The sequence below is a fragment of the Triticum aestivum genome, chromosome 6D (genome assembly GCF_018294505.1).
Source record: "Triticum aestivum cultivar Chinese Spring chromosome 6D, IWGSC CS RefSeq v2.1, whole genome shotgun sequence".
In the NCBI taxonomy this organism is placed as follows: domain Eukaryota; kingdom Viridiplantae; phylum Streptophyta; class Magnoliopsida; order Poales; family Poaceae; genus Triticum; species Triticum aestivum.
Window position 1 is genome coordinate 450,729,271 of NC_057811.1, and position 15,041 is coordinate 450,744,311.

General features: G+C 45.5%; 2 protein-coding genes across 2 annotated transcripts; one reads left to right on the forward strand and one right to left on the reverse strand.

Annotated features, from left to right (window-relative positions):
* Positions 1-3,970: 3,970 nt before the first annotated feature.
* Positions 3,971-11,553, forward strand: LOC123145780 (RRP12-like protein). Its single transcript, XM_044565273.1, has 19 exons — positions 3,971-4,623; positions 4,785-5,316; positions 5,424-5,678; positions 6,292-6,383; positions 6,547-6,744; positions 6,851-7,042; positions 7,123-7,344; positions 7,726-7,892; positions 7,989-8,082; positions 8,180-8,236; positions 8,333-8,461; positions 8,557-8,628; positions 9,054-9,167; positions 9,369-9,530; positions 9,621-9,749; positions 10,007-10,108; positions 10,228-10,304; positions 10,460-10,582; positions 10,708-11,553. Exons 1-19 carry the CDS (start codon positions 4,081-4,083, stop codon positions 11,264-11,266), a joined length of 3,819 nt encoding a protein of 1,272 aa, XP_044421208.1. The 5' UTR covers positions 3,971-4,080; the 3' UTR covers positions 11,267-11,553.
* A 1,708-nt stretch (positions 11,554-13,261) lies between these two features.
* On the reverse strand, positions 13,262-14,769 carry LOC123141935 (uncharacterized). The gene is made up of 2 exons (XM_044560992.1): positions 14,594-14,769; positions 13,262-14,471 (listed from the first exon to the last, which is right to left on the reverse strand). The coding sequence occupies exon 2, from the start codon at positions 14,461-14,463 to the stop codon at positions 13,336-13,338; it is 1,128 nt and encodes a 375-aa protein (XP_044416927.1). The 5' UTR covers positions 14,464-14,471; positions 14,594-14,769; the 3' UTR covers positions 13,262-13,335.
* Between the last annotated feature and the right edge of the window lie 272 nt (positions 14,770-15,041).

Here is a 15,041-nt window from a genome sequence, read left to right on the forward strand (position 1 = left end):
GTGTCTCCGGTGACCAAATGGTCACGGGCGTTGGCCCGCTAGCCCGACCGCACCGAGCCTCACCCGCCTAGGTAGTTAGTTCGGCCGTTCGCGCGCTCTAGCGTAGCTTCCGTCGGGCACCCGTAGCACCTCGCCGCCGGCGAGTTCATAGCGCTCGTCTCCGGCCGTTCCAGCCCCTCCGACCACCGCCGTTGGACGCGCGACGTCGAGCCGCGTCGAACGCGCCAAGCCCCGCCCCCGCAAACCCACTGTGGGCGAAACCCGAAGCACACCCGCGCATCGCCGCCGCGTTGGAGCTCGCCGGAGCCCCTCTCCGGTGCCCTGCCGACGTGGCCGGCCGGGCCCCCCCTGGCTCACCGCCAGTGGCCCCCACGGGCCCCAGTTGACTGGGTTGACCCAGTCAACTGCTGACTGGGCAGGCCCAGTCACTGACATGCGGGCCCCGCCGCAAAATTTAAAAAAAAAGAAAAGAAAAAGAAAATGTTTTGTAAATAAAAATAATTAGTTTAAATAATCTCTCACTGACAGGTGGGCCCATTAGTTAATTAACTAGAAGTTAATTAGTTTAATCCTCTGTTAACCCACTGTCTATGACAGGTGGGTCCCCCGTGTCAGTTTGACCAGTCAACCCGGACTGTTGACCGCTGACGTCACTCATACATCATGCTGACGTCATATCCCTTTTTCTGTTAATTAAAAAATTCCAGAAATTCAAATAAACTTTGAAAATTCATATCTTTTAAACCGTAACTCGGATGAAAATGTTTTCTATATGAAAGTTGCTCAGCACGACGAGACGAATCCGAATACGCAGTCCGTTCGTCCACCACACCTCCCTAACCTATCGAACTAGCAACTTTCCCCCTCCGGTCCGTCTGCCCGAAAACGTGAAACATCGGGAATACCTCCCGGATGTTCCCCCCCTTCACCGGTACCACCTACTGTCGCGTTAGGACACCCCTAGCACCGCTCACTGTCATGTCACGCATCGTCATGCTTATGTTTGCATTGTATTTACTGTTTCTTCCCCCTCTTCTCTCCGGTAGACTACGAGACCGACACTGCTGCTGCCCAGTTCGACTACGGAGTCGACGACCCCTCCTACTTGCCAGAGCAACCAGGCAAGCCCCCCCCTTGATCACCAGATATCGCCTACTCTCCTCTATACTGCTTGCATTAGAGTAGTGTAGCATGTTACTGCTTTTCGATATCCTATTCTGATGCATAGCCTATCCTTGCTACTACTGTTGATACCTTTACCTGCAATCCTACATGCTTAGTATAGGATGCTAGATTTCCATCAGTGGCCCTACATTCTTGTCCGTCTGCTGTGCTACACTATCGGGCCGTGATCACCTGGGCGGTGATCGCGGGTATATACTTATATACTATATACATGGCACATGTGATGACTAAAGTCGGGTCGGCTCGTAGGAGTACCCGCAAGTGGATCTTTGTGGCGGAGCGACAGGGCAGGTTGAGACCGCCTAGGTAAGAGGTGGGCCTGGCCCTGGTCGGCGTTCGCGGATACTTAACACGCTTAACGAGATCTTGGTATTTGATCTGAGTCTGGCCATTTGGTCTATACGCACTAGCCATCTACGCGGGAGTAGTTATGGGTATCCCGGCGTCGTGGTATCAGCCGAAGCCTTCGTGACGTCAGCGACTGAGTGGCGCGCGCCGTGTTGGACCGCTTTGACGTAACCGCCGTGATCGTGTGGGTTGCTAGGTCTGCTCGCGGCCGTGTTCGCAACGTGCAGGTGTGCATAGGGCGATGGGCCCAGACCCCTGCGCGCTTAGGATTAGACCGGCGTGCTGACCGCTCTGTTGTGCTTAGGTGGGGCTGCGACGCGTTGATCTTACGAGGCCGGGCATGACCCAGAAAAGTGTGTCCGGCCAATTGGGATCGAGCGTGTTGGGTTATGTGGTGCACCCCTGCAGGGAAGTTTATCTATTCGAATAGCCGTGTCCCTCGGTAAAAGGACGACCCGGAGTTGTACCTTGAGCTTATGACAACTAGAACTGGATACTGAATAAAATACACCCTTCCAAGTGCCAGATACAACCCGGTGATCGCTCTCTAACAGGGCGACGAGGAGGGGATTGCCGGGTAGGATTATGCTATGCGATGCTACTTGGAGGACTTCACTCTATTCTCTTCTATATGCTGCAAGATGGAGATGACCAGAAGTGTAGTCTTCGACAGGACTAGCTATCCCCCTTTTAATTCTGGCATTCTGCAGTTCAGTCCACTGATATGCCCCTTTACACATATACCCATGCATATGTAGTGTAGCTCCTTGCTTGCGAGTACTTTGGATGAGTACTCACGGTTGCTTCTCTCCCTCTTTTTCCCCCTTTCCTTTCTATCTGGTTGTCGCAACCAGATGTTGGAGTCCAGGAGCCAGACGCCACCGTCGACGACGACTCCCACGGCACTGGAGGTGCCTACTACTACGTGCAGGCCGCTGACGACGACCAGGAGTAGTTAGGAGGTCCCAGGCAGGAGGCCTTGCCTCTTCGATCGTTGCTACTTTTGTGCTAGCCTTCTTAAGGCAAAACTTGTTTAACTTATGTCTGTACTCAGATATTGTTGCTTCCGCTGACTCGTCTGTGATCGAGCACTTGTATTCGAGCCCTCGAGGCCCCTGGCTTGTATTATGATGCTTGTATGACTTATTTATGTTTTAGAGTTGTGTTGTGATATCTTCCCGTGAGTCCCTGATCTTGGTCGTACACATTTGCGTGCATGATTAGTGTACGGTCAAATCGGGGGCGTCACAAGCACCAAAAGAAATAAGCGTGTGTGCCAAAAATTGAATAATTATAAAATGATATTCTTACAACACGCCTCCAACAACGCCGATACAGGACCACACTGAACCCATCTACAGAAGAATCAACAGAAGAACACGGGCCACCAGGCATACGGCAAAAAGGACAAGCCATAACTGCAAGGAACACAATGATTATCAAGAACTAATCCCACAAAACCCAGTTGAAACTTGACATCTGATAGTGTTGGTAGTCCCCACCCGTAACTACCCCATAAATCTCCATATCCCGGAAATATAATGGGAACAAAAAGAGAAACGAGAAAGGGAAACAGGGAACCCACGAAGGCAACCGGTAGGGAACGGCGATATCGCGAACGGGGAAGCGCGGTTGACGCTAAAGAAGGACCGCCATAAGAGCAGGCAACAAGCGCGGCGGCCGGGACAGGGGCCGCCGTAACCACGCGACAAGAGCGGCGGCCGCGACGGGCGGAGACGACGGCAAAGAAAGAACAGTGCTCCACGACGGTTCGCCCACACCAGAGAGAAACAGATCTCAAAACAGATCAAAAGATTTTACAAAACATTAAAAGTATAAGGACTAAAGTGAAAAAAGAAAAAACTAGAAAGGGAAACCGGAAACCGGAAAACACGGGAGACGCCGTGCGCACGACAAGTGTCGCGCGCGGAGCACCTCGGAAAAGTCTCACGACCGCTCCGCGCGTGACACTTGGCGCGCGGGGAGCGCTCCCCGACTAATCGTTGCGAGGAGCGCTCCTCAATTAGTGATTTCGAGGTTTGACCCTACCATGTTGAAGGTACACTCATCTTCCTGACCATCCAATCAAAGATTCATTCTTGAGAATCAGAAGAGTTTATCAGCACTAGTCACACGATAAAAAAATACCTAAAAAGTGAGTGTGTGCTTAGCAGTAGGATTGCAGAGGTCCGGGGTGTCAACCTCCTTTTTGAAAAACAAAAAAAAATAGCAGTAGGATGCCCGATGCGCAAAATGCAAGTAGTATTTTTTTTTTTTTGAGAAAAAGACAAATGCAAGTAGTCGTGTTACGGGCTGGTTTATTTCCCCTCTGGCCAGCCCATAGCCCAAACAAAATGAAATCCCTAACTACCCATTTGATGTGCATCCAGCCCACTAATCCCCTCCAAAAAGGGCCACCCACATTCGCGCCCCACGAAACAAAACGAGCCAGCCCGTCTCCCCCAACCTCGCCAAAACCCTAGCGCCTCCTACCCCGAAAAGCTTCGGCCGCGCGCGCCGGTCCGCCGCACGCCCGCCACCGCAACCATGGCCGACGTCGACATGGAGGAGCTCCCCCAGACGCCCCGCTCGGTCGCCGGCGACGACCCCGACCTCTCCCTGTTCTCCGGCGAGGCTGACCTCGCCGCGGCCATCCTCGCCCGCCTCAGCGCCTCGCGGCGGGAGGACGACCAGCACCTCTGCGCCACCACCGCCTCCTTGGCGCAGACCGTCAGGGAGAGCGGCCTTCCCACCTCCACCGTCGCCTACTTCGGGGCGGCGGCCGCCGCGCTGGGCCCGCTCGCCCGCGCGGGGCCCGCTGCCGCCGACAGCCACGTCGCGGGCGCACTCCTCGCGTTCCTCTCCGCGGCGATCCCCGCGCTCCCGACCGCCGTGGTACGCTCCCGCGGCCGCGAGGTCGCCGACGACGTGGCGCGCGTGCTCGAGTTCCCCTCCACGCCCGACTCCGGCGTCAGGGCGGGGGTGAGGTGCCTCGCGCACTTGATATCCGCGGGAGACAAGTCCAGCTGGCAGGCGGTGGAGCCGCTCTACGCCGTGGTGCTACGGCTCGTCACCGATGATCGGCCCAAGGTAAACTACCATCGATTCTGAGTTGAAAATTGGTGGCTTACAGTCTTATCGGGATATCTAGTATAAGATTATGCGAATGATTTCCGCGGTACTCAGTCCAAAATGCAAGTGTTCGATCAACATGTTGAAGATTATTCATGGTTTACTTTAATGGGCTGCAGGTGAGAAATCAATCTCATTCTGGCTTGCGAGATATTCTCCTGAGTTTTCAGAGAAAAGCTATTTTGGTTCCGGCAAGCGACGGAATCGCAAGATGTTTTGAACGACTTCTGCTGCTTGCTGGAGGGTCCAATGACGCAAACACTGGTTCAGCAGCAGAAGGACCCAAGGGGGCTAAGGAGGTCATACATATGTTAGATGCTCTTAAGTGCTGCCTTCCTCTCATGGCATCCAAGCCTTCCAATACCATCTTAAAGTATTTTACAGCACTGTTGGGTCTGCGTCAGCCAATTGTGACAAAGAGTATATTGGAGAATCTGCACGCTGTTGGTGACAGCCCAACTGTGCAGCTTAAACCTGATATGCTATTGGATCTCATATGTTCTCTCGGGGTGTCAGTCTCCACTGAAAGAAAATCAGGAGATGAACTCGCTTCAATTGCACGGCTTCTAAATATTGGCACTAGAAAAGTTTATAGTCAGAATAAGCACATATTTGTTGTAAAGCTCCCACTAGTGTTTACTTCGCTTGGAGGTTGGTGATTTTCATAAATTTGGCATTTCTAAGTTTATTGGCATTCCTTGGTTGTTATATATTACTTACAAATCATATTAATCTCTCTCTTTCAAATTATTTCTCAGATATATTGGCAAGTGAATTTGAAGAAGCTAGATTTTGTGCTGTGGAGACTTTCAAAGGATTAATAGATAATTGCATTGATGAAAACATGGTGTCTCAGGGGATCGACCAGATTAAGGCTAGACATCAAGGGGTGAGATCTAACCCCACAGTCATAGAGAAGATATGTGCTATCCTGGAGGGCTTGCTAGATGTACGCTGCAGTGATGTATGGGACAAATCATTTCTTGTAATTTCATTGGCATTTGACACGTTTGGTAAGTATACCACTGTTTTTACCCTTATCTTACGTGTTGGCATTGTGTTGTTAGTCTTAAATTTCTAATGCTTTGTAATTCTCATTAGTTGGCACTTGGCAATGCTTGGCTTGAGGCTTTGTTTGCAGTACTGTATTTTTTTTAAAGCGCCTATTTATTTTTGGAATGCAATGGTATTTAAAGGATCTTCTATAACATGTGACAACAAACACTTGGACAGTAAAGAAGCCCCCCCCCCCCCCCACACACACACACACACACCCACACCCACACATACACTTAATTCCAACAGAACATAGCAACCACAAACTCACCGTAAAATTGGCCCCTGCATTAGTTCTGTGATAATGGTGGTTGTAGATCTGGTTTTCATTTTCAGTACCTAACCAATATTGGACCGCAATTGATCTTTCTAATTTTTGGTGTCTCATCTAGTCATGGAGATGCAATTAATCTTTCACCATGCTTCTTGTCAGCCATTGCTATGTAATCATCTCTACTTTGATTGTTTTCTGATAAATTGGACAATATTACTTTTTTTTACTACCACTAGTTAGTTGCTTGATATCAAGCTGTCTCAGTTCCTGAACTCATTTCTCATGGGAAACAATAGGAAAATCTTCATCTGATCTATTGCCAGAAGCACTTAAGAACCTGGCAGACATGCAGAACATGTCTGATGATGACTTTTCTTTCCGGAAGCAGGTATTTCTGTCTACCACACATGCACTTTGATCTTGCCAAAACTTATGCCGCTTAAGATTTTGCTATGGCCTATGAGCATAGACGCATAGTCAATATATAAAGCTGTAGCCTGTAAACTTGAATGCCATCTGCTGGTTCACCTTCAAATGCTTCTATTTTGCAGCTCAATGCATGTCTTGGTTCAGCAATTTCTGCAATGGGGCCAAAGAATGTTCTTGATATTCTTCATATTCAGTCAATATCTGTTGAGAATGAATGGATTCTCCCTATTTTAGAAAGGCACATTGTTGGTGCTAGTTTACAGTTTTTCTTGAGAGATATTCTGGGCATCGTTAGAGCTGTAGAGAAGAGTATTTCCAAGGTATAATGGAAATAAAGATCTTTTTTATGCTTTAACAATAAAAGGATCAAGCCATTCATTTTTGAACTACAGCCTGATAATGTTTCCAATATCTGCAATTGACCAGCTTTTGAAAGACGATAAGCTTTTCTCCGCCAAGAGAGCAGAGGGTTATGTGTATTCACTTTGGTCTTTGTTACCATCTTGTTGTAACTATCCATGTGATACTTCAAGCAGCTTCAGAGTTCTACAAAATGTTTTATGTGACACTCTCCAAAACCAGCCTGACTTGCGTGGCATCATTTGTTCCAGTATTCAGGTGCTTCACATCGCCTCTGTTCAAGTTACAGTGAACTGCTATTTAATTTTAAGTGTCTTTCTGACTTGTGTTCGTTTTAGATTTTAATCAAACAAAACAAGAAAGCTTTGTCAATCACTAACAAAGAGGACATTCTTGTTGATGCTGAATTAAGCAAATCTGAAAGAAGAGCAAAGGAACGCTATACTAAAGAGTCAGCTGAGGAAAATTTGAAAGAAATACGTGCTTTCTCTTCAAAATTCTTGGAGATATTATGTTCTATATTCATGTCATCCTCAAAGGACGCTATTGGATTCTTACAGGTATGCCATTGCTGTTTGCAATATAGATATGCTGTCATCTTATTGTGGGGGCTTGATCTGATTGTTGTACTCTGTGAATATTATGGGGCTTGATCCATGTGTGTTATGCAATTTTTCTCGGAGTTGTTTGATTTTTCTTTTTAAGTTGTGTCTTTAAAGTGTAAATTTCCTGTAAGATACACTGATAGATTATCATTTGAATCTATCACTGCTAATAGTCAATTATATTTTTTGACCAAAAATGAACCAAGCCTAAACTAAGTCTCCTTATTTTGTGGAGTGCAATTCCATCATTCTATTATGAATTTCATGTTGGATTGTTTCATTTATATTGCTTGAAAGCCTGTAACTTACATGGCTTTGCCCTCTTCGTTCAACCAGCCTGCGATAAGCGAGATAGCATCCATATCAGACAAAGATGTTGTCAGCAAGTTCTTCCTTGATGCAATAAGAAAGTTGCTGGATGCCACAAAAGCTGTTAATGCACAGCAAGTGAATGACGGTTCAATGCAGATTGACGATAATTCCAATACAAATAACATGACAAGGTTTCACGGAGTTTAATTTTTTCTCGGTTCTTATCTGTGCATCCTAGATTCCAGTTTAAGTCCAGTGTTGATTTCAAATCTTGATTTGAATTTCAGGGCCCTCCTTTTAGAATTTGCAGCTTCATTAATGCCTGGATTGGATGCAAAGTCTATCAATGTGCTATTCAGTTATGTAAAACCTGCAATTAAGGTACATATATGGTTTTAATGCAACTTATGTTTGTCTTTTTCATTTAAGCAACATGTTATGTAAATTGCTTGTACCTTGCTTTTTTTTCTGGTTCTAGGATAGCGACTCAATGAATCAAAAGAGAGCATACAAGGTCCTCTCAATGTTACTTAAGGTTTGTTTTTGTTTTCAGTTAATTAATTTATTCAACAATTGCATGAAACAAGAAAAATAACTTCCGAACTTTTTTCTGTATGCTTGACTATTTCAGGATGCTGAATTTATTGAGAGGAATTTAGATGTCCTGTTGGAATTGATGATTTTGTCATTGCCATGCCAATTTCCATCAAAGCGGTACAGGCTTGAATGCCTGCATCACCTTATTGTTTACATTTTGAAGGTTGGTAAAGCAGAAACATCAACACAGTTTATGAACAAATGTACATCTCTATCTGGGAGAGCATTAACAAATGTGCATCACTTTCTTGTCTGCAGGATCCATCGAAGCTTAGGAAGAGGGAAATTGTTAGTTCATTTCTCACTGAAATACTTCTTGCCTTGAAGGAGGTAACGGAAATAGTGTATTATACATTGCACTTCATTATCAAATATCAATGTAGCCAGGAAGAAACTTTCTATAATGCTCAAGTAGCATGCTGCCAATTTGTCATTTTTGTTTCTTATTCCCTTTGAAACACAATACATAATTACAGCTTCCTGTTATTACCTAAGGCTGTTCTTTTGTTTTGTTGAAACAGAAATAGATCAAAGTGAGTTTTTCTGTTCAGAGTAGAGTTCAGATGTTTGTTTACTCTAGACCTTACTGCTTACATTGATCAAGTACTCAAGTGTCGAATGGCATAGTTCTTTCGCTTAACTCTTGCTACTGAAGCAATGTTCATTTTTCTGATAGGACAACTTCTGAATGTACTCATGTGGTACAGGAAAGTCAGATGTGAGATTAATGGTGATGCGTTTATGTTTCTTCACAGGCTAACAAGAAAACCAGAAATAGAGCTTATGATGTGCTTATTGCAATTGGCCACGCTTGTGAAGATGCTGAAAATGATGGGAGGAAGGACAGCTTGCACCAGTTCTTTGACATGGTACTTCAATGTCATTATGCATTTTAATTTCAGTTTTTTTATGGGAATTCGACCACTTGAGCACTATGATGTTGCAATTTGGCAACCTAGCATTTTCCGGTGTGCTCAGTTGTCAACCCTTGATAATTGGGATATTTTCTCCCTCTATACAACAAGATGTGATACATAGTTCGGTTTAACTTTGTCAGCTTTCATGTTTAGGTAGCTGGTGGTCTAGCTGGTCAAACTCCACATGCGATTAGTGCTGCTGTGACTGGGTTAGCTCGCTTGACCTATGAGTTCTCAGATCTTATTGGAGTAGCTTACAAGCTCCTCCCCTCGACTTTTCTCCTTATGCAGAGGAACAACCGAGAACTTGTCAAAGTAAAGTCATAACACTCCTCCAGTTCATGAATTTAGCTAATCAATAATTTCATCTGAAGCTCCTTCAACTAACATTGATATTGTGGCCAGGCCAATTTAGGCTTTATCAAAGCATTGGTGGCTAGATCTAAAGCTGATGTGCTTCATGAGCACTTGAAGGGAGTCGTTGAGGGTTTGTTGAGCTGGCAAAGTGATAAGAAGAATTCTTTAAAAGCGAAGGTATTGTCATATCGATTGATTGTTTGTGATGAAGCGCTGTTTATTTTTGACTAGGAATGTGCTATAAAAAAAATCAATACATGCCTACTTCTGCATGTTAGTATTTTACTCTGTCTTTGCTGTTGTCCTACTTTGTCAGGAAAGATAAAAGAAGTGTTTGGGAAATGAATGCACATTTTTGCATATTAATGATTGTAATTTCACTCTTATTATTAGGTTTTTGAGCCTGCTAATAACTCCACTCGTTTTATTATTAGGTCAAGTCACTTGTTGAAATTCTCGTGAAAAAATGTGGTTTAGATGCAGTGAAAGCTGTGATGCCCGAAGAACATATGAAATTGCTCACCAATATCAGGAAGGTAAGTTCAGTTGTGATACAAATCTGCAGAGTTCCAACAAAAGCTTCACAGAGAAAAGAAAATAATGACTTCTCCCTCTTATCGTGTTACTTCTACCATTTGTTTGCAATGTTTACCAGATTAATGAGCGTAAAATGAGGAAGGGCAATTTGTCTGAAGATGGGGAGGCTATGTCCATGGCCTCAGGAGCTACAAGGTATTACTGGCACGATAATGCCATAATTTAGTGCCATCTGTTTTTTTTTTCTGGAAAGTCGTGAGCTTAGACAAAAGCAATTTTTGTTTAATCTAATTTAAATCCAAAGTATCCACATCTTGTGTTCAACTGATTGATCCATGTTTTGACTGCAGGCAAAGTGGATGGAATCACACACAGATGTTTTCTGATTTTGGAAGTGACGATGAAGACTCGAATGGTCCCTTTTCCAAGCAGCATACTGTAGCTTCTCGTAATGGATCAAAAGCTTCAACACGGTATGTGCCATGACACTGCCGTGCTAAAAAGCTGCCTCAGAAGCTGAAACAATTGCCATGCTGAAAAGCTGCCTGAGAAGCTGAAACAATCGTACTTGTTTGTGTTTTCTTTTATTCACGTCCAGGTCGAACCGAAAGCGTCAAGATAAGAACTTGCAGGAAAAGTTCATTGATCACTCAACTGGTGAGCCACTAGATTTACTTGACCAGAAGACAATGCGGTTGGCTCTCAAATCGACAGGAAAAAAGAGGGCTGCACCTGATGACGACGACGACGATGAGATCGAGATGGACCCCGAAGGCCGTATGATCATTCGCGAAGAACGGGAATGGCGTAAAAAGAAGCCCATCATCTCGCATGAGGAGGAGGCTGATGACAAGACCTCTGTCAGAAGCCAGTCAGTGAAGAGGAGGAAGGTGGCCAGCACTGGCTGGTCCTACACCGGCCATGAGTACACCAGCAAGAAGGCCGGTGGTGATCTCAAGAAGAAAGACAAGATGGAGCCATATGCTTACTGGCCTTTGGATCGTAAGCTGCTCAACCGCCGGTCGGATCGCAAGCAGTCCGCCCGCAAGGGCATGGCCAGTGTCATGAAGATGGCGAAAAGGTTTGAGGGGAAGAGCGCTTCGGGTGCCCTCGCAGCCAAGAGGACACAAAAACACAAGCACAAGAAGAACAAGTGAGTAGACAAGGCTGTAGGGAATTTTTGTAACTGTACAGCGAGGGTTTAGCTAGCACTAGCTGCGCTTGTCGTGGCGTATTTATGCTGCTGCCGTTTCTCTGGGTTTTTCCTGAAGGAAAATTTTGAGTGCTTCTCCGGGCTTTTTCCTGAAGGAAAAACTTAAGTTTATTGTTCGCAAGATATAATTTTCTGTATCTTACTTTTTTTGTACTCCCAGATTCAGATTGACTGAAATGTGTTGTAATTTTGATTGATGGTGGAATGTAAAATCTTGCAATTTGCCATCTAGTGTTAGTTTGTCTAGCCGTATGCCTTTATTGTAATGCAAAACGCTTGTGTGGATAGCTGAAGATGGTTCTCAAATTTGGAGGTAATAGACTAATGACAGTTGATGTAGATGCATCTTTTGTGCACGTCTTTCGTGAGATCGTAAAAATGTTAGCTGAATGAGAGTGAAATAAAGGTCGGGGGCTCATCGTCCCAATTGTTACGACCTGTCCCGTTAGCTTTAGGACACAATGTTTGAAATGGACGTCTCCAATTGGGGCATGCGAGATATTTGGACTGGAGCTCATATGCTCTGTAACAAACAGTAAAATAAAAAGAGTAGTAAAATAAATGAAAAAATTCTGAACTTTTTTCTTGTAAACTTCAACAAATGTTTGTGTGCTTTCAAAATTTATCATGAAAGGACATCTGTGGAAGTCGTGGCAAAAAAAAAAATCTATACTCCGAAGATGCTATTTTTTAAAAGCATTTTAGAGTACACATTTTGTTTTTTTGCTGTGACTTCCACGAATGTCATTTCATGATGAATTTTTTCAAGCATACAAACATTTGTTGAAGTTTTCCACGAAAAAATTCTGATATTTTTTAATGTGTTTTCAAATTTTTATTTATTTTACTGTTCATCCCAAGCTCATTTGAGCTCGGGAGTAGAAGTGGACTTTTTGGGAAGAGGACATTTGTGGAAGTCATGGCAAAAAAAAATCGATGCTCCAAAAATGCTACCCCCTCTGATCTAAATGCTCTTATATTTCTTTATGGTGGGAGTATTTTTGAAAGCATTTTGGAGTATTGATTTTATTTTTCTTGCCATGATTTCCATGAATGTCATTTCGTGATGACATTTTCAAGCATACAAACATTTGTTGAAGTTTGCCACGAAATTTTTTATGTTTCTTTATTTTACTCTTCACCCCGAGCTCATTTGAGCTTGGGAGTAGAAGAGGACTTACTAGGAAGTGGAGTATTTGGTCCCGAGCTCATATGCTACCTGATGAACAGTAAAATAAAAAAAGAAAATAAATGAAAAACTTCAACAAATGTTTTGTGTGCTTGCAAAATTTATCATGAAAGGACATTTGTGGAAGTCGTGGCAAAAAAAACGAAAAGAAAATCGACACTCCAAAAATGTTATATTTTTAAAGCATTTTGGAGTACTGATTTTGTTTTTTTGCCGTGACTTCCATGAATGTAATTTCATGATGAATTTTTTCAAGCATACAAACATCTGTTGAAGTTTTCCACACAAAAAATCAGATTTTATTGAATGTGTTTTTTTAAACAGGTATTGAATGTGTTTTTCATTTTTTCTGATTTTTCTGTTCATCCAAGATTATTTTGAGTAGAAGAGGACTTTTTGGGAAGTGGAGTATTTGGTCCTGAGCTCATATGCTCTCTGATGAACTATAAAATAAATGTAAAAAATCTGATATATTTTTCTGGTAAACTGCAGTTGGGTAATTCTAGCAAATCGACATATTGTCTCGTCGATGCAATGCCCAGACTAAAACAGGGGGGCGAGGATGCCAACACTTGCTCTTCACATGCACTAATGTGGTTCTGCTATATGGAGCAGACTGGGCATCTCTGAAGTGACTGAGAGCGCAATGGAATCAGAATCAGATCGATCCTGCTTGGAAATTTTAGAGAAATTAGTATGTCAATCAGCTGGTACAGTTGCAGGAAAATTGCAAGATTTTACAAGTCATCATCAATCAAAATTTGAACATGCATGCTTCATTCAATCTGAATCTGACAAGTACCGATGCAAGACTATCAATTTATTCAGAGCACCCGCTCGATGTGCTCATCCGTGAAGACAAAACGCGCGCACTTGTGCTTGACCATCTGAAGGGTCTGCTGCCGGTCATCACCGGCGGCGCACGCCATCATCTCTACGCCGGTGAGCACAGAAAAGTATCCACCTCTTTCTCCTTCCGTAAAGGTCTTTGCGATGAGAAACTTGCCACCGCCCAGGTGGAGAAGCTCGAGCTGCTTTGGAAGCCACGCCTCTCCCTCATCAGGCGGGTTCAGATCTTCCCATACCGTGGGCGCGGAGGGCTGCCGTCCGCCGTCCATGGCAGAGAGGTCCGCGGCGCACAGGTGATCGTCCGGGCTCGAGGCCGAGAAGCCAAACCACAGGTTGAACTCAGGGACGTAGTGAGCTCTGCCGCGAAAGGGCAGCATCCATTCCCCGACGTGGCGCCATCCTCGAGGCTCGCTGTACTCGTGGCGCGGCGTCTCGTAGCTGTAGGTGCCGACATCGACGCCGCCAGCGCCAGCGCATGATATGTAGATGGTCGAGCAGCCGTCGCCGTCGACCATGGTGGTAAAGGAGGTGACAGAGGATGGTCGGTACAAAGGTTGGCGGACAAAGGGAGGCGGCGGAAGAAGTCGCCAGTGCCATTGCGGCATCATCCTGCACCTAAATCTTCTGCGCGTGCGCTCAAGGACCTCGAAGCACCCACGGTCGCCCGGGTACGTATCCAAGACGTACAGATTGTCTTCTTCGTCCGCATCGGGGTGCGCGATGGACAGGCACATGGGCTGAGGTCCCTTGCGCTCGTTGAGGCGGCTCAGCGCGGTGTGGACATGTCTGCCGGCGTCGTACAGCCCGGCGTTGCCCATCATGTCGGTGTAGACTATTCTGCCGTCGCCGGTGGCGCGGGGGCTGTAGAGCGCGAACATGTCCAGGGTGCCGCCATGGCTACCTGCTGCGGTGAAGTTCATGCATGGCGTCGGCAGCTCCTTGATCCGCATCGCCGGAAAAGGCTCCGTCTTCTCGGCCGCCGCTGCTCGGAGCGCTGCATCTGCTGACCCGTAGAAGAAATGGTGGTAAGGATCGATCCGGCGCACCGAATACACGCCCTCCGTCCAGTTCTGCGTCACCAGATTGACGAACCGCCTCTTCATCTTCGTCTCTGCAACATCACGATAGATATAAAATTGGACCTTCTCAGCCTCTCGGATAAAAAGAGAAGATGAACAAACTGGCGAGAAGGCAAAGATGGGGATTTGACGAACGTATTAATATTATTAATACCTCAAGTTGATGATCAACAGGTCTGTACGTACGGGATTGGAGGGGGCGACGACATGGCGGCCGGAGGGGTTGTGCGGCGGCGGTGGCAGAACGGGGGAGAGATAGGTTTTGGAGCCCCCCGTTCAGTGCGACGTTTTGCTCACCCGTGGTGGGCCACCCCACAGTTCAGCGCCGGGTTCGGCTCGTGCGGGGGCCAGTAAAACAGCGCCACCTACACCCTCATGGGCCAGCAGATCTGGTTAATTAAATTGTAGTAGTAGAACACCCGTGCGTTGCCACGAGCCTTTTATTTTTCAATTACTTCTATGAATACAATGCATATTAAATTTTATATGTAGTAGCACAAATGCCCGTACATTGCAATGGGAGAAAACACCGGTTCTTACGACTCAAAATTGGCCAGGTCGAACACAGTCTAGCTGCGTGCTAGTGCTCCAAATCTTCTACT